The sequence below is a fragment of the Naegleria fowleri genome (assembly GCF_008403515.1).
Source record: "Naegleria fowleri strain ATCC 30894 chromosome Unknown tig53, whole genome shotgun sequence".
Taxonomy (NCBI): Eukaryota; Heterolobosea; class Eutetramitea; order Acrasida; family Naegleriidae; genus Naegleria; species Naegleria fowleri.
The window spans coordinates 403,594-421,462 of record NW_025407985.1 but is presented as its reverse complement, the minus strand read 5'-3'; the positions used below and the strand labels follow the sequence as shown (position 1 = coordinate 421,462).

At 38.2% G+C, this 17,869-nt stretch overlaps 11 protein-coding genes across 11 annotated transcripts; 5 read left to right on the top strand and 6 right to left on the bottom strand.

Moving 5' to 3' along the window:
- Positions 1-162: 162 nt before the first annotated feature.
- FDP41_006859 (uncharacterized protein) lies at positions 163-579 on the bottom strand (the record flags this gene model as incomplete). The annotated part of the gene is made up of 1 exon (XM_044710539.1): positions 163-579. One exon carries the CDS (start codon positions 577-579, stop codon positions 163-165), a length of 417 nt encoding a protein of 138 aa, XP_044558962.1.
- A 294-nt stretch (positions 580-873) lies between these two features.
- Positions 874-1,302, bottom strand: FDP41_006858 (uncharacterized protein; the record flags this gene model as incomplete). The annotated part of the gene is made up of 1 exon (XM_044710538.1): positions 874-1,302. One exon carries the CDS (start codon positions 1,300-1,302, stop codon positions 874-876), a length of 429 nt encoding a protein of 142 aa, XP_044558961.1.
- A 79-nt stretch (positions 1,303-1,381) lies between these two features.
- Positions 1,382-2,449, bottom strand: FDP41_006857 (uncharacterized protein; the record flags this gene model as incomplete). Its single annotated transcript, XM_044710537.1, has 1 exon — positions 1,382-2,449. The coding sequence occupies one exon, from the start codon at positions 2,447-2,449 to the stop codon at positions 1,382-1,384; it is 1,068 nt and encodes a 355-aa protein (XP_044558960.1).
- A 285-nt stretch (positions 2,450-2,734) lies between these two features.
- On the top strand, positions 2,735-4,099 carry FDP41_006856 (uncharacterized protein; the record flags this gene model as incomplete). Its single annotated transcript, XM_044710536.1, has 3 exons — positions 2,735-3,197; positions 3,294-3,410; positions 3,549-4,099. 3 exons carry the CDS (start codon positions 2,735-2,737, stop codon positions 4,097-4,099), a joined length of 1,131 nt encoding a protein of 376 aa, XP_044558959.1.
- A 533-nt stretch (positions 4,100-4,632) lies between these two features.
- FDP41_006855 (uncharacterized protein) lies at positions 4,633-5,574 on the top strand (the record flags this gene model as incomplete). The annotated part of the gene is made up of 1 exon (XM_044710535.1): positions 4,633-5,574. The coding sequence occupies one exon, from the start codon at positions 4,633-4,635 to the stop codon at positions 5,572-5,574; it is 942 nt and encodes a 313-aa protein (XP_044558958.1).
- A 162-nt stretch (positions 5,575-5,736) lies between these two features.
- Positions 5,737-8,729, bottom strand: FDP41_006854 (uncharacterized protein; the record flags this gene model as incomplete). Its single annotated transcript, XM_044710534.1, has 2 exons — positions 5,737-8,050; positions 8,212-8,729. The coding sequence occupies 2 exons, from the start codon at positions 8,727-8,729 to the stop codon at positions 5,737-5,739; spliced, it is 2,832 nt and encodes a 943-aa protein (XP_044558957.1).
- A 230-nt stretch (positions 8,730-8,959) lies between these two features.
- FDP41_006853 (uncharacterized protein) lies at positions 8,960-10,409 on the bottom strand (the record flags this gene model as incomplete). The annotated part of the gene is made up of 2 exons (XM_044710533.1): positions 8,960-9,956; positions 10,090-10,409. 2 exons carry the CDS (start codon positions 10,407-10,409, stop codon positions 8,960-8,962), a joined length of 1,317 nt encoding a protein of 438 aa, XP_044558956.1.
- Positions 10,410-10,635: 226 nt separating this feature from the next.
- Positions 10,636-11,394, top strand: FDP41_006852 (uncharacterized protein; the record flags this gene model as incomplete). Its single annotated transcript, XM_044710532.1, has 1 exon — positions 10,636-11,394. One exon carries the CDS (start codon positions 10,636-10,638, stop codon positions 11,392-11,394), a length of 759 nt encoding a protein of 252 aa, XP_044558955.1.
- A 503-nt stretch (positions 11,395-11,897) lies between these two features.
- Positions 11,898-14,217, top strand: FDP41_006851 (uncharacterized protein; the record flags this gene model as incomplete). Its single annotated transcript, XM_044710531.1, has 2 exons — positions 11,898-12,217; positions 12,318-14,217. 2 exons carry the CDS (start codon positions 11,898-11,900, stop codon positions 14,215-14,217), a joined length of 2,220 nt encoding a protein of 739 aa, XP_044558954.1.
- Positions 14,218-14,908: 691 nt separating this feature from the next.
- FDP41_006850 (uncharacterized protein) lies at positions 14,909-15,649 on the top strand (the record flags this gene model as incomplete). Its single annotated transcript, XM_044710530.1, has 1 exon — positions 14,909-15,649. The coding sequence occupies one exon, from the start codon at positions 14,909-14,911 to the stop codon at positions 15,647-15,649; it is 741 nt and encodes a 246-aa protein (XP_044558953.1).
- Positions 15,650-15,946: 297 nt separating this feature from the next.
- FDP41_006849 (uncharacterized protein) lies at positions 15,947-17,837 on the bottom strand (the record flags this gene model as incomplete). Its single annotated transcript, XM_044710528.1, has 2 exons — positions 15,947-16,279; positions 16,437-17,837. The coding sequence occupies 2 exons, from the start codon at positions 17,835-17,837 to the stop codon at positions 15,947-15,949; spliced, it is 1,734 nt and encodes a 577-aa protein (XP_044558952.1).
- Between the last annotated feature and the right edge of the window lie 32 nt (positions 17,838-17,869).

The following is a 17,869-nucleotide window of genomic DNA, read 5'->3' as shown; positions in this document are numbered from 1 at the left end:
AAAAGTTCATAAAAAATAAAGAAAAGCAAAAACAATTTGAAGAACAAAATTTATGTGTGTTTTTTGTACAAGTTGAAGAGAAACACTCTCTCTTCCGAAGCCTAGGTTGATGACAAGTTACATCATCGGATTATAAGTTAAAGATCTGGGTCACAGTCACATTTATGTTCTCTCACCTCTAATTCTTCTAGCCAATTGCATATCCTTTGGCATGATTGTGACTCTCTTGGCGTGAATGGCACACAAGTTTGTATCTTCAAAGAGTGAGACGAGGTAAGCTTCTGAAGCTTCTTGGAGGGCTAACACAGCATTCGATTGGAATCTCAAGTCAGACTTGTAGTCTTGAGCAATTTCTCTGACCAATCTTTGGAAAGGCAATTTACGGATCAACAATTCAGTACTCTTTTGATACTTTCTGATTTCTCTCAAAGCGACTGTACCTGGCTTGTATCTGTGTGGCTTCTTCAAACCTCCGGTGGATGGTTGTTTAGCAGACTTTCTTGCAGCCTTTGAAGCCAATTGTTTACGTGGAGCTTTACCACCTGTGGACTTTCTTGCAGTTTGCTTGGTTCTTGCCATTGTTACTTTTCAAATGTTGTGTTGGTATTTTTTTATTGTTGTTGAAATCGTGTCTTTTGAGGAACCAGACTATTTATGAGAAATGTCGTTAACGGTTTTGGTGAGTTTACAAAGAAAAAATGAGGTGGATCGAATTTTTTGAGCTGAATCAAATTGAAGCAGCTTAAAAGGAAATTGGATCCACACTGCATTATCGAGGAATCATTTTGGGACATCATCAAATGGAGTATTGGAAAGAAATTCAGTTCGTATAACGTGAAAATAAACGAGAGTACAGAACATCATCATTTATTATTACTTCAGCTTGGACTTTTTAATTCGATTCTTCAACTCTTGCAATTTGTCAGAGTGCTTCTTTTTGCTGCTGTCAGTCGTACTAGCTGTGGTAGTGGCATCATCATCGGATTTTGTGGTGACATGCTTTCGTTTCTTTACAGTTGACACTTCTTCCTTCTTGATTGGCTGCTTCTTCTTGGTTGATTGTTGTTGGGTTGTAGCTGGAGAAGCTGATGTTGCATCATCAACGTCATCATCATCCTCTTCCACCACCACATGATCCTGCTCATATCTCACTTGCTTCATATTCATTCCGAACATGCTCTCCTCCTCATCATCATCATCACCACTTCCTTCATGATGATCCTCATCGTCCTTGGAAACATATCGATCATTGGTGAGAAGTAGGCAATTCAATCGTTGCATCAGGTACGTCGAGTGTAACATCTCCCTTGATTCTTGGTCATAGACTCTGAGGTATCGATCGGCCGATACACAACAAATCAACTTCTTATTGGGATGGAATTTAATATCCCTCACACTTCCTGCAATCTTTCTGGTAGATATGAATCTTCTTATTGCGTCGTTCTGTAAAGTTGTATTTAAACATTTTGCCAATGGCTGTACCCACAACTACTTCCCAAATGTTTTGCGAGGAGGGAGTCATGGCTGTAAAGTTATGATCTTCAAAGGTGTATTGATGAATGGGACGTTCCTGTGCTCTCCGATCAAAGTATCTCACCTGATGATAGGCTGTTCGTGTACAAATCAAATTACCAAACGAGTGTTCTCCTAATTGCTGATTTCTTTCATCTTCACTGCCATGGCAACTTCCCAAATAACAAATACCACTGTCCCAAATTGGTTGCTTCAGATTGAGATGATCATGAGGAACATTCTTTGCCTTAAAGACACACTTTTGTGTTTCCACGTCCCAAATTTTCATCAAGTTGTTGTTTCCAGCGACGGCCACTTCGAGTCGTTTCGAGTCCAATCTCTGAGCCACCATGACGCTCACATCTCCTCCCGTTAATTTCAATTCAGTTACTTGTGGCTCAATGACAATTTTGTGAGTTTGAACATCCTCTGTTACTTTGTAGCCGAGACTTGGATTGAGTTGTTGTTGTGATTTGGACGTTTGGTTATTTTCATCATCATCATCGCTGAGAGAACTCCCATCATGATGTTTGTTCTTGTCGGATCCAACACTCTCTCGAAGACTCACCAAGAAATCATCGGAAGGCTGAACAATATTATATTTTGAAATTGGAAAATGATAAATATTCAACATTCCTTCATTATCACACACATAGATATTTCGAGTATCATTGGAAATAGTTTCACAATGAAATCCTTGAATGTTTTTCAAGGATGATTGCACAGAAAATCGTCTCTGACCCGTGTTCACCCAATAAAAATCGATGGATCCATCATCGTAGAGGGCAGCCACTTCGGAATCATTGTTGGGATTGGCCCATTGAATTTTTCTCACTCCACGACCCTTCTTTTGCTCTCCGATGGTGATATTGACTTCACCTTTGACAACGTCGACCACCTTTAAGAGGCCAGTGTCTGTTCCGGTCACTACTCGCATTTCTTTTTATTCATTCAACAAAATTTTGTTGCTCTTCAAAAATTCCTTGTCAGAAACTTGTGGACTGACAACGGCCGTTCATCAGTTCTCAACACCAAGATGTGTGTTGGATCATCTAATGACGATTCGAATGCTCCAATCCAATGAAAGTAATTCATCAAGCAATGACGCCGAATTTGAGTTTGTTGTCAATTTGCTTTTTCGAGTTTTAAAAATATTGTGTGCACAACACGTATTCAGCTGTATCTATCAATCATCATCGAACAGAGAGGATAGCCTTAATCAATGTCCACCTCATCACTCTCAACATTGTCGAATTATAATTTGAAAATACCCATTCCACCTCGTTCTGGTCGCATTGAAGAAAACGATCCACTCTTCTCTGAACAAACACCAAATCAAATCAACAACAACGATCAAGTGATTACATTAATTGATGAAAAAGATCCGAATGTCATTCATGAGACACTCGAATCTGAGCAAGAGTTGATGCATTCGTTTGGGGGAGTCATCACTGAACCCTCTGAAGAGGAGAAAAAACAAATACGAAAAAAGTACAATTTGCCACCATTTAATACGTTATTTCCATATCGGCGAGGTAGAGATTATTGGAATTACAGATATGAGGAGAGAGCAAGCGAGTTATTCTATGATTGGTATCTCAGTTTTAACCAAATGAAATCAACTCTTCAACCATATTTAACAAGTTATGACATGCGAATATTAATTCCAGGCTGTGGTAATTCTCGTAAGTAAGGACATCATTACATTGACTCACCATCAAGTGATGCATCATGATTGTGCTCTCAAATTTTGTTATGAACTACAATTGTGACAATCTCAGGTCTGCCCCAACAATTGGTGAAAAGTGGTTTCAAAAACATTCTCTGTATTGATTACTCTGACGTAATTATTAAGAAAATGAGAAAAATTCATGAAAAGTACAGCGAATATGTAAAATGTAAGTCATTATCATGACAATTTTTCTCTCAATTAGTAGTGGTGGTGGTGGCGGATGTGCTGTATATGAAACTCTGTGCGTGTGGAATCCTCAATCATTGATACTGCGTGTCACCTTACTTTACAACACGTTGGATAGTCCATTGTGTTGACGCATGTTCCATGAAAATGATTGAATCTGACTCGTATGATCTTGTCATCGATAAGGCACTCACCGATTCAATGTCATGCTCAACAAGTGAAATTCGTTCATCGATCACAGATAATGTCACCCGATACTTTTTTCAAGTCTCGAGAATTCTAAAGCCAGGAGGAAAGTTTCTCATCTACTCTTCAAGAGATCGATCAGACCTCGTAAAGACGAGTGATGCATCGCTGTGGTCTTCTATTTGCACGACAAAGGTACCACGAATTCAAACCACTAATGAAAAGCTCCGAAATTTCTTTCCATCCAATCTCTCAAACAGCTCTTTTCACTTGCTTGTTCTCTCCAAGAAGGGTGAGGAAGATGAATTGCCTCCTGATGGTATGTTCCTACTCAGTGGAGGTGCCAAAAGTGAACAAGTTGACTCGGCATCAATAGCCATTGACGCCATGAGAAGATTTCAAAGTAAAAGCAACAGCATTCTGTCAAAGCTTGCTGATTTTGAGCGTGAAGTACGAGAGGAACAGCAACAGGAGTTTCTTTGAGCGTAATTTGGAAGAGTAAACACAAATTATTATTATCGATTAGAATTGTGTACACAATTATATACTTGTGAGTGATAATAATGAAAATTGTCATCAACTAATTGATTCATGTCGAATGTTTTCATATTATTATTGAATTTCATATCACCATCATCATCAGTGGAAAATTAGTATCATCATCATGAACAATTGTTCCAAATGTTGAATTGCTTCGTTGTTGAGAGTTGAGCAAACGAAATGAAATTAATTTTCAGATTCATAATAGGATCCACTCGGTTTAAACACGATAACAACAACAACCTTCTTCTTCATCACAGCGGGATCATATTTTATCAAATAGCACGGCTTTCATCATCACCTCCTAGCAGCATGTTGGAATGTAGACTTCATACAAAGCAAGAAACGATTTAAAGTCTTAATTTGGTGTTTTTTGGAGTGCTATTGCAACTGCAGTTGTAAGAGTCAACCCTCTGCCGCCACTGTGCTGTTTTCTCTCGAATGCACAAAAAAAGACAAAAAAAATAAAATACAAAATGTGGGCCAGACTCTACAATTTGTTCAACAGATTCGAAGAGGAGAGAAAGGTGAAGGGAGACTCAGCCATCCGTAACACTGAAGATGACTATGAATGGGCTGAAAAGTATCCTGAACATGAAGCAAGCCTAAAGCCTGTGGATAAGGTTGTTGCCGAGCAATTGGAAGCTTTCAATGTTGATGGAAAGGCACTCACAACAATTGATAACAGCGTTGGATTCTACAACGTTGCTTCTTTGGATGCCACTCCATACTCTGTTGAAAACGAACAAAATATTCAAGATAAAATTCACAAGATAATCGATGTTCTTCAAGAAAAGACCGATATTGATTTTTCCAATCCAAGTGTTGCTTTGGAGAAGTTGAGAGCAGATTTATGGGATCCATCCAAGACTGCTGAAAACAGCTACTGGGGTGTTGTTAGCAAGGAATTGAACATCAATCCAAGAGGCGTTGTTTTGGCAATCCCACCAGAACTTTTCAACAACACCATCGGTAGAGGTGATTCCGTCATTGGTGGTTGGTATGATGCCGCTGCCTATGATCCAAAGGTCCGTGAATTGTGGCTCAAGCAAGGATTGACTATTCAATTCGAGAAGCCAATGGCTGCCAAGTTACAAGGAAATCAAGCTGCCTTGTTCGGTCAAGAAGCTGCTAAGAGGCTCATTGAGCAAAAGAGAAAGGGTACTTCATACCACTATGGTTTCCTCAGAAACAAGATGGGATCAAAGGTCTTTGTCGGAACGCTCATTGGTTTCACCCTTTGGGGTTTGACTCTTAGATTCAATGTTCAAAACTGGAGAGATTGGATGTACCAAAGAACCAAGTTTGTAGAACGTTTGTATGAATTGGATGAAATTGGAGTTGCAACACCACAAAGCGAAAAGTTGGATGCTGCTCACCGTGAATGGTTGACTCATTACTATGAAGATGAGGAATAAGCTGATCATGATCAACTACAGCAATAACATTTTTCGCGAAAATCTCACTTTTTGATGGACTTGTACCACTAACATTAATCAAACACAAACATAAAAACCAACAGGGTTGTTTTCGAATTTCTTTGAAACTTGTTGTTGTGTTAAGATTCTTCTTGTGCAAGCTTAGTTTATTTTATTTTCCTTATTCATCATCGTCATGGCATTCGAGGATGAAGATTCTTCGAGCTTTTCTAAGCTTGTGTTCATCATAAAATAGTGATGAGTGAAATGTTTGGATGAGGGCTGTGTGGTTGTTGTTGCTGTTGCTGAATGGTTGTTTAGAGAAGGAGGTGTGGATGGTGTGAGTTTGCACTTTTTAAATTCTTGGCTACAAGGAGTGCTGTTACCGCTGACATTACAATCATGAGGAGTCAAAGGAGGTGCCTCCTTTCGTTTCCTCTCTTCCATGAGTCGTTGCTGAGATCGTGCCTTTCCATACTCAATCTTGGATTTTAGCTCTTCATTTTGCTTGTGAAGAGCCTTATTTTCCACCAACAGACGATTCATTTCCTCAAGTTTGCTCGACATTCCTGTCACAATACTCTCCTTCTCTTCCTCAAGCTCCTTAATTTTTTCGACAGCGTCATCAATTTCTCGTTTAAAAGCTTGTTCTTTGAGAGTAATTTCATCTTTCAATTGAGAAATGTAGTGATCCTTTTGTTGTAGAAGCTCCTCCAAGTGGAGGTGAGACGTCGACTTGGTAGCATCCTCTTCTTGAAGAGGCCTCATGAATGATTCCAATTTTTGCTCTTGCTGTTTGAATTGACTTTGTAGCAATCCAAAATCATATTCAAGCTCCTCCATTTCCTCTTCTTTTTGCTTCAATAATTGTGACAGAGAATCGACGGCTTCTTTGAGAGAACTCGTTTCGAATTCTTTAGATTGGTTCTCACTCTGCAGCTTTTCAATGGTCTCTAGAAGCGATTGAACCTCTTGTTTGTGGGAATGTGTTAAATGTGTCAATTGTTGTTGTAGATTTTCCATTTCGGTATTTGTATTTACAAAATTTTGTTGGTTCAATTTGTCAGTATGAAGACTCATTTCCAAATTTTCATTAAGAGTTTGAATTTGAGCTTCCAAACCCTCCTTACAAATTTCCATCTCTTCAATTCGTTCCTGTAAAGATGAAATTTGTTTCTTCAATTCACACACTAGTGCATGGTGTGAATTTAAAGTTTCTTGTTTTTCATTTTCATATTTCTGAGAGAGTTGAAGAGTCAATTCTTCTAATTGTGTTTGATGAGCACTTTTTAACATTGTCAACTCGTTTTCATGTTCTTGCTTTAACTGAGCAATGATCTTCTCTTGCTCTAGTTTCATGGAAGAAATTGTATGGTTGGAGTTTTCAATGGTGGTTGAGAGAGTGTGTTGAAGTTGTTTGATTTCTTCATCAAATCGTTGCTGACTACTTTTGGAGAGAGCTTGAATCCACTCAATGTCTTTTTCCTTTTCCTGAATGAGTTTTTTGAGGGATGCTTTTTCTTGCTCGTCGCCATCATGATTGCATTGTTGTGTTTGACCTGATTGAAGGAGTGAAATTTTTTCTTCGTATTGTCGAACGCAATCCTTCTTTTCCTTTTCTAATCGTGTGACTTCGGTCAAAAGTTGTGTTTTCAATTCTGCATTTTCTTTTTTGAGCTTTTTCAAAAGTGCCTTATCACCTAGTATTTCATTAATGGTGACACTATTTTGAATACTTTTCGCTCGATTCGCAAAACTAAGAGTGGATTGAGTTTCTTCAAAATACTGCAGAGCAGGCGTGACTGTACAAATAATGACCGTTTTCGAGTTTCCTCCGAGTGCACTCTGAAGAATTCTTGTCAATTTCGAATCTCTGTAGGGAATGTGAGTAGAATTTCCTTCACTCAATTTTGAAATGACTTTACCAAGTGTGAACAGACTCTTATTAATGGCAGCTCCTTCTTTCAATCTCTGACCCTCAGCAAGTGTGTTTGAAACTCGTTCAGATCCTGCCAAATCTACCAAATTGAGTGTACTGTACAAAACTCGTGTGTGAGAATCAGAGTCTGAAGACATGTCTAAATTTTCATCATCTTCCATGACTCGTTTTGCAATTTCTACATCCATCGATTCAATGGTAATTCTGAAAATAGTGTGAGATCGACTACTTCTCTCATTCATATTTGTCGCTCCAAAATGTCGATTGTGTTCACCTCGTTCCATTAATCGAAGTACTTGTTGAACATCTGAAACTTCTTCTTCTTTTGCTCCCTCTACGTAAACTCCTTTTGAGAGATCTTCTCTAATCTTCAACTTTTTGTTCTCTGTGTCTAACAAATCATTGATAATTTCATTATAAATTTCAAGATAAGAAACTCGTATTTGAAAAGCTCGATCTGGTGTTTGTGAAATGGTTGTAAAAACATCTCGAATTGCGAGAGGAATTATTCCTTCAGCTTCTTTGGAACCTTTCATTCTGTTGTTAAATTGTCATAAAAAAAGTTTGAATGTTGAGAATTAAATATATTGGAGAGGTGAATGGTGTTTTCAAACATTCATCAATTTTCATTTCGTCGTATATTCATGCATGAATTTCAATGAAGAAAACATTTTCAAACATTTTCATACATTACTTACGTAAACGTCTTTCCTGAGGATGTCTGTCCATAAGCAAATATCGTTCCATTATAGCCTCGCACCGATGCCATTACAATATGTTTGCACATATCGGAATAGATCAATTCCGTAGAGCTTTGTTGATCGTAGACATGATCAAAGGTATAACTGGTTGGAATACCGTTACCACTACTACTACTACCACTACCTCCATTATTATTATTGCTCATGTCCATATTATTATTGGAGTTGTTAGTATTGTTATTGCTGTTGATGCTGTTGATACTGTTGTTGTTATTTTGTTGTTGTTGGTGCTGTATCAACGAAGAAAGAGAGCCCGAGGATGAAGATGAAGAGAGGCTATTGTTATGACCACTACCACCACTACCACCACTACCTGAATTGATGATGGATGGATTCAACGGATGATGATAAATGGTATTATTGGAGGCTGTTTTCCATATGCACACAGAATTTCGGGACTTTTCCTTTTCATTGAGAGGGCGAATCCTCACACAGACTTTAATGCTGTCATTCATTTTTTTTGAATTCATTGAAATGGCTAGTTTGGGCGCGAGAATTGACCAACAAGTTTTCACACTCTGTGGGATCTTATCATCCGATTCATCATAGGGAAAGGAACGAATAGTCCTCCTATCTCTCTCTGAGTTCATGAAATGCGAATGTCGGGCGTCGCTCGATCGAATGTTGTGGTGGTGCTATGATTGGTGTGGATGAGAAATTCAGTGTTTCATGTGTGATTGATGAATCACAATGCTTTGGATCGCACGATTTTGTTCATGCCAACAACGGGAAGAAAATCCAACTCCAACTTGTTTCGATCTTTCTCTAGTAAGTACTCAATAAAGGATGCATAATTGATAACATTTTCACCACTCGATAGTTTTCGATTTGGAAAAAGGGAAGGAAAGACACAACACGGCACCACCACTGCTGCCTTATTGTATCGGAGTGAAACGTCAATAATGGCTTCTGTGGCTTGGTCTGGATGGAGACCAACAATTATTGAACTGTTCATGATCAGCTCTCGAAATTGCACGCTCCAATCTAGTTCTGAATTTGTGAAATATTCATGAATGTATTGTAAGCTAGTACCTGTTTCTTGCAGTTTTTGTAGTTGTTTTTCTGAAAGAGTTGCTTCTCTTGGATCAATGACAATGGATTTGATATGATACTCGGTCCACAAGTAAAACGAAACTTCACCCTTTCCTCCTGCCACATCTAGCACAACTCCAGATGAAAGAAATTCCTTTCCAAAATGGTCCACCAAGTATTTGGCAAAAATTTGAGCTCTTCGAGTCCTATTCAATTTTTCAACAGGGGTAAACTTTGGAGTGCAATCTACGAGGTCTGCATTTGAAAATCGAGAATCCGTTAATGCTGAATTGTCATTGATCATTCTTGAAAGTGGATTTGATTTTTGAAAATTAATTCCACAATATGGATCGTTTTCATCCCTATAATTTTGCTCTTTTTCCCTTTCATTAATAAAGAAGTGCCTTCTGTCACAATTTTTGTCTGTACATTCCAATCCTAATTTAAAATTATTGCAAAGTTTTCGTTTTGATTGTTTGTGACTCTCTGTTTCTTCTTCTTCCTCTGTATATCGTTGCCGAAGTGTATCAAGAATAATCATAGTCTCTGGGTTGTTGGCCCAATTTTCCATATTTTTCAAATAATTAAACGAATAAATTTGTGGAGGTGATTTTGAATTCAAATTATCTTTTTTCACCCAACATTCAATCCTATTTAATTATGGAAATTTAATTTCAATATGTAATAATATTATTGTGGTATGAAGAATTATTGATTGTCAATATTAGTGGTCAGTATCTCCAATATTTAAAAAACAATTTCTAACCACAACAAATGACCTACCAATTTCCAACATGCAATTCTTTCACCCATTCTTCTTCTCCTCTAATCATAAATTGAAGAGTAAACTCCGAAACATATTCAATATTTTTCATACAATAATCCCTCAAGAATTGATCATCATCATGTAGCAAACAATTTTCATTTCTTCTGTCCAAGGTTTGCTCTCCAAGTATTGATAACAATTTTATAAAAGCTAACTTTTTACCTAGCTTTCTCATGAAAAGAATCAGTCCCGAAAATTTTCTGTTTGTTCCACCTTCCTTGTTTGTTCTTTTCGAGAAATCGGAAAAGCCATCACCGACCGATAATTCCTGAAACATTTTTTCTCTCTTTTACGTTTCTTCTTTACAACCCCTTTCATGATAATGACGAGTTCAAAACCAATACCCATTCAGGTACCATGAGATGTTTTTCATCAGGTTCTTCAACAAGCATCTCCAAGTACATTATTGACTTCATATCCAATTGGGAGATCCTCTTAAAGAAAGGCTTATTTTCAACACGAATATGAGACACGTGTTTCCTAAAGGCACAACAACAAAAAAAATGAGAATAACAACAACAACCTCTTCATCATCCACCATTCCATGGTCGTGTTATCTTTTCATCATCACGATCGGAATACTTCTTCTTTTGACGACGACGGCACAACCTCTCAGAGCAGCCTCGTCTTCTTCCGATGATGATGATCATATAACCCCCCAAGAGGAAACACCAGAGCCAAAGAATATTAAAGTTACTTGTGGAAGTATTGTCAAATTACGACACAAGGGAATGAATTGCCGATTACATTCTCATGCTGTAAAATATGGTAGCGGAAGTGGACAACAAAGCGTCACGTGCTTCCCTGGAGAGGGTGATGAAAATAGTTATTGGGTGATAAAGGGAGCTTATTCTGCTGATAAAAAAGGGGAAGATTCTTGTCCTCATGGCACCGTTCTCAAGACTGGTTTAACCGTCCGATTGGAACATGCTCAAACAGGAGGCAGATTACACTCGCACTTGCATCTCTCGCCATTGTCCAGACAACAAGAGGTCTCTTGCTATGAAGGACAAGATACAGGAGACAATTGGATCGTTGAGCTTGTTAGTAGCAGTAGTAATGCTCTCGAAAAGGGAGATTCATTCCGTCTTAAACATGTCGATACTGGAAAGTATCTTCACTCACATAACATGCAATATGGAAATCCAATTCCTGGTCAATTAGAAGTGACCTGTGTTGGCTCATCAAATTCCAACACCATTTGGGTTGCTGAGGAAGGTGTTTATTATCCAACACAAAAAGAACTTGAAAATCATCACTAGACATAAACATGGTCCGTCATGCCATTAATTATTCATCGAATTCGGCTTTTTGTAAATCTCAGTGACAATTTTGTGTGAATGCATCTCTCTATTCAAGGTCACTCACCTCTTTCACTCAAAATAAAAGAAGGATTCACGACCTAACAATGTGGAAAATATTCAAAGGCCACCATATGGTGTAAAAATCATGGAACGATAACAGGAATGGCTACGGCCATATCACGATGAATGCACCTCATCCCGTCCGATTTGAGAAGTTAAGCATCGTCGAGCTGCATCAGTACTGAGGTTGGAGACAACTTGGGAACCTGCGGTGCTGTAGCCTTTTTTGCTTTATGAATTAGCCTGACGATGAAAGAAATTGTCACATTGCAGTGATGTAGACTGATTAGTTCTTCTTCTTAGTGTTAATATCATCAGCCTTCTGAAAACAAAACAATAAAAAAACAACACAATAAATCAAGAATCCGCCAAAAATTTTCTTACAAAATCTACAAAAAAAAATGAAACGCACGTCCAACGTCCCCCCTGCCAAAAAGCAAGGTCAGGAGAAGGCAGGAACCATCTCTCGAAGAACTGATACAACGGCCGATCATGATCCACAATCGGGGCATCAATTTGGAGGACAACTCAGTAAAAAAGTGATTAAGGCCGAGGATCAACTCCATCTCACAGAGGAAGAGTTGAATGTGGAAGTGGATCGAATTTTGGAAGCAACCAATCCGAATGCTCCTGAAAATATTGTTCGATTCAATCACGAAGATAGAACTTTTAAATTTGAACACACAGTCGAACAGGCAGCATTTCATTTTGCAGATGACGGGTAGGTGTAGTTTTAAAAGGCGATAGTAATTGATTCTATTCAAAATTTCATACACTTGTTCATTTACGGTCTTTTTCTGATCGATCAATTCAATCTTTAGATTCCTAATTTTAAAAGATGGTCCTGAAGCCAAACTTCAAAAGGAAGAAAATGAAAATAAGAGAGAATTGTTAAAGAAAAAGCTCAAAGAACAAGCAAACGTGGAAACCGATAACTTGGGTGCTGATGACATCCAACAAAAAAAGGACATACTCCGTAATCAGTTCAACTATTCGGATCGAGAGGTTCAAACCTTTAACTATCCTTTCAAGGAAGTAGAAATCATGACAGAGCCTCCAGCAGCAGAGACGTTTGAGGCAACAGCTACGCAATGGGAAATTTATGATTTCTATCAACAATATTTCGAAGAGCTCAAAAAACAAAATGGAAAGGGCAACGGTAGTGGAAAGAACAAGAAGCCCAACAGAGCTAAAACTCCTCAAGAAATTATTCACTCCAAAGAAATGGTCTCAACCTTGAAGCTCATGGAACGAATGCTCAATCAAAATTCTATGGAGGAAATTTTGCATGACTACAAGTATTGGGATGATCCATCAGACGATGTTGTCGAAGACAAGAAGAGGAGAACGGAGGGCTCCCTTCTTCCTCTTTGGAGATTCCCATTCCCAGAAAAGAAGAAGATGTCAGTGACTGGAGTTTGTTGGAATCCAAAATATTCTGATTTGTTCGCTGTGAGTTATGGAAGTTACAACTTTTTGAAGCAGGGTGGAGGAATGATTTGTTGTTACACCTTGAAAAATCCCGGAATTCCTGAATACACTTTCTATACAGAATCGGGGGCCATGTGCTTGGACTTCCATCCAAAACATCCATCTCTGCTAGCTGTTGGTTTGTATGATGGAACGTGTATGATATTCGATATTAAGCAAAAAGAAAGCAAACCATTAATATTATCCACAGTGAAGAGTGGAAAGCATAACGGCGTTGTTTGGCAAGTGAAATGGGAAACGGAGGGAATTTCTACCTCTCTTTCATTCTTCTCTGTGAGTAGTGATGGCAGGGTTACGAATTGGACCCTTTCAAAGAATGAACTTCAATATACAGACATTATGCACCTGAAATTGGAGTCTTCTTCAACAGTGGCATTTGAATCTGACAAATCCTTCTCTGCCAATGCCTCATTCACTCAAATGAATCCATCCAAAATTACGGAAGACTTTTTAGTGGCATATTCGGGCGGTACTTGTTTCGATTTCAATCCCAAGACACCTCATTTGTTTGTTGTTGGTACTGAAGAAGGAAAGATTCATTTATGCTCAAAGGCATACAATTCACAGTATATTCGGACGTATGAGGGTCATAACATGAATGTGTACAGTGTGAAATGGAACAGTTTCCATCCAAATGTTTTCCTTTCAGCAAGTGCAGATTGGAATGTCAAATTGTGGGACATGAATTATACACAACCTCTCATGACTTTTGATTTGGGAAGCGGTGTTGGAGATGTTGACTGGGCCCCATACTCATCCACTGTTTTTTGTGCTGTCACAGATGACGGAAGAGTTCAGGTGTTTGATTTAAGCGTCAACAAGAGAGATTCACTAACAGATGCATGTTCATTAATTGTCAAGAAGGCCAAATTGACTCATGTTCAATTTAATCCAGTCACAAGTGCCGAACTGCTCTACGATAGCGCCTACTTTGATAGTAAGAATCCTCAACTTCAACATAGGGCAGTAGAGGCACTCAACAAAATGAGCTTTGCGCTCCTTGTGGGAGACGATAAGGGACTCGTTCAAACGCTCAAGCTTTCTCCTAATCTTAGAAGACCTCCAGACCTCAAAGATAAGGAATCTGCACCAGCAACAGGAGGACAACAGCAAGGTGCAAAGAAGACAGAAACCACCACAACTACTACAGGTCAAAAGACAGTGCAACAAATGGAGGTTGAAAAACTCTCAGCAATTCTTGAAGTCGCTTTGAAACAGCAACAAGAATAAATCACAATTTCCATCAAGTGTTTCTTGTAATCGGACACGTGTCCATGTTAGCCAACTCCTTTCTTTGTTTTGAGTTGTTGATATTTTACGTGTATGTGTGCAACAATAGGTATCAGTCTCCCATTGTTAGTAAATGATGCAACAAACTCCTGAATCTCAGTTGTCGCAGTTTTCTTTATTAGACAGATTTTTTGACATTTTTCAAAAATATGTCTCTTCAAATTGTGTAATTTGTTGCTCACAAACAAGGATCTTCCAACATCATCTTCTTCTCATAAGGACAATGATCGATTAATGACGGATGCCAATGTCTCCTCTTTTCTCTGGAAATTGTTCTTCCTATTTTTTGAACCATAATATGAGGTTTGGCGAAATCATTCCACCAACCACCACCACCACACACATCTCATTGATGTCGTGGCACTGTCATTTGAAAGCATTCTCTTTACTTGTGAAAATATTTAGAAAAGGCAAAGTTTTTATGGATGGCTGAAGCGTTTGATTATTTTCGCGCCTTCTTGGCAAGGTCGCTGTGGAGGTCATCTTTTTTCGTCAAGATCACTAACAGAACCACTCACAACATACTAGTAGAGCTAAATGAGTATTAATAGTTAATATAATCTTCATCATCTCAACAATAATTATTCGCTTTACAAAATCCTCTTCGGGATCCTCGATTAAGCCAAAAAAAATGTTCAAAACCGCAACCTCTTCATTCTCTCTCTTAAAGTCTTCCCAAACATTCCGTCGTGTCGGTACCGCATCATCAACCATGGTGATGAACCACACCACCGTGAGAAACAAGCACCAATTACCAACCTTGGACTATCCTGTTGAGAACGGAATTGCTCCTTGTATTACTGCTCGCCAATTGGATTTCCACTACAACAAGCACCACAAGACCTATGTGGATAAGCTTAACCAATTGATTGAAGGTACCAGCTTTGAGAGTCAGCCTCTTGATGCCATCATTCAAAAGACTGCCTTTGATTCCGATCCAAAGAGTGTTTCCATCTTTAACAATGCTGCTCAACACTTCAATCACTCCTTCTATTGGAAATGTTTGGTTCCAAACGGAAGCAAGATTGACGATGCTCCAGCCATCAAGCAAGCCATTGAAAAGCAATTCGGATCAGTGGACGCTTTCAAACAACAATTCACTGAGAAGGCCACAACATTATTCGGAAGTGGTTGGACTTGGTTGGTGTTGGATGGTACTCAATTCAAGATTTGGAATGGTAGCAATGCCCAAACACCAATCGCCGAGAATTTGATCCCATTGTTGACCTGTGATGTTTGGGAGCACGCTTATTATTTGGATCATCAGAATCGAAGACCAGATTATTTGAAGACTTTCTGGGAGGCAGTGAATTGGTCCTTTGTGAACAAGGCATATACCATGGCTCGTGATCAACAAAGCATCAAGTTGTAAAGCAGCAATTGCCTGTTGGTGCAAGCCACAAGAATAATCTATCAAAATGAACGGATATATTGTTCAATAAAATTTAAATAAATTATTATTAAAATCGATAATGGTCGATCAAATTATTAACAATTGATGTTTAAACAATTTTCACCTTCAGAACGAGTTCTCAATGTTTTGGTGAGTTACTGGTGTTGTCCATCAAACCAAATCAATCGAAATTAGATTGTCATGTTCCAATGATCCCTTGACAGCAATAATCAACCGATTGAACAGGTTAAAGATCTCTTGACCTGGTCACAATCATCATTCAATTTGTTGGTAATCCGTTTCAGTGTTATGAGGTAGGGCAGAAGATGATGAGCTATCCCAAGAACATGCATCAATCTTGCCATTCGGTCGATTCTTTAAGCCTTCCACCCTTTTCGATTGAATGAATCGATAGAGAGTTGAAAAATCATCCCTATGAAACTCAAACACAATCACTCCAGCTGCAAGTACCAAATACACGACCAAAACAAATGCTGAAAAGAAGGAATACATTTCACGTTCATTCCACAGTGAGGAGACCAACAAACATAAATCCACAGTGGTAAATACCATCATGACTCCAACACAAAATAAAGAGAATTGTCCAAACTGAGAGAGTTGTGTTGTTTTTCAATTGAATTCACATGTGTATATTTCAATAAGGTCAGCCACCACCATTTCACACCGAATGTGATGTTCAATTGAATCGCCATGAAAAAGAATCATTAGAACCTTTTGTTTCAATGAATTGCACCCTCACACTTACCGAAGTTTGTATCGAATTAATTTCAGTAATTCTTTTCAGAGCTAAATAAATGAACAAGGAGAAACATCCAAATATTGCAAAAATCACCATTTCCACCATCCATGATACCAACACCCAAACCACATTGGTAAAGTTTCTTGGAATTTGCATTTCCAAAAAACCCAGCTCCACACTCAATCCAATACAACACAACAATCCAATCATACATAATAGGTACTTTTTCCAAGCACTTGTTCGTCGATGTGTTTGTAAATATCTCATCACTCCAAACCAATACATGAGAATGAGCAATAATGTACAATAGTTTAAGAATTCAGCGATTGAGGAAAACATGGTAAACCATTGAAAGGGATACATGGGTTGAGGAACATGAAGAGAAACAATTCTGCAACACAAGGATAAGAGTACAACGATGGAGGGACTAATTTGGAGGAAAGTATAGTCATGATTTGGAACTTGGATCCAAATCAACAGTTTTGGAATGACCAGTAAGAAGAGAGCGGCTATTGCAAGTATTGAACTCGCAAGTGTCATTCCAACTTTTTTAAAATCATTCATGATGGAAATGGCGCCCTTCTTGTCACAAAATAATTCAAATTGATCCGATTGAAAGCAATAACATGTGTAAATATAAGGAATTTTCTGCTTTAAGGAATTTGTTGTCAAAGGAGTAATGACTGGAATTCCAATATTAATGGCTCCACAATAACGAATATATTTTGGAAAGGATGTCACCATTGTCTGAATGGAGCTGTTGCTATTTCGACATGTTTGATTTTCCAATAATTGATGATATTCTTGGAAACCTTTTGCCATCGAACAATAATGACAATAGTTAATAAAATCAAATATTCGATCTCCAATGATTTCACTCATCCTCTCACCCTTATCATCACACAACACTTGTGTACAATTCGGTAACAAGTTGGATGAAGTACCAAATGTTTCACACAAATTATGAACCACTTCTCTTGAGTAAAATCGTGCATTTGGAAAAGCATCCAATTTCCAATATTCCTCAACGACTGAGGTAGCTATATTTGGCACTGAAATACTTTCGCATCCCATTGGAGGATATTTAGGGTTTCTTAATATTTCATAAGAATTCGAATCAAGTAAATCTGAAAAGAAAGAGCCTTCTCCCATGATTGTTTTACAATTTCTCCAACTTTTGGAAAGGTTATAAATGATGGATGGTTTTAAATCATCATCAAGCCTCGGAGTGATTTCGGGATTTCGTTTGTCAGAATGGAATAATGCAAAAATTTGAGCATTCGGAATCCACATGAGCAGCAACACGAGCAGTATCATTCTCGTTGTCTTTGGACATTTGAATTTCCTCCTCTGAGAACCACCAATAGTCGTCCTTGTTGCAAAAGATGATACGGAACTTTTAAACATTTTTTTTTTGTAAAAAGATTGTGAACTTGACA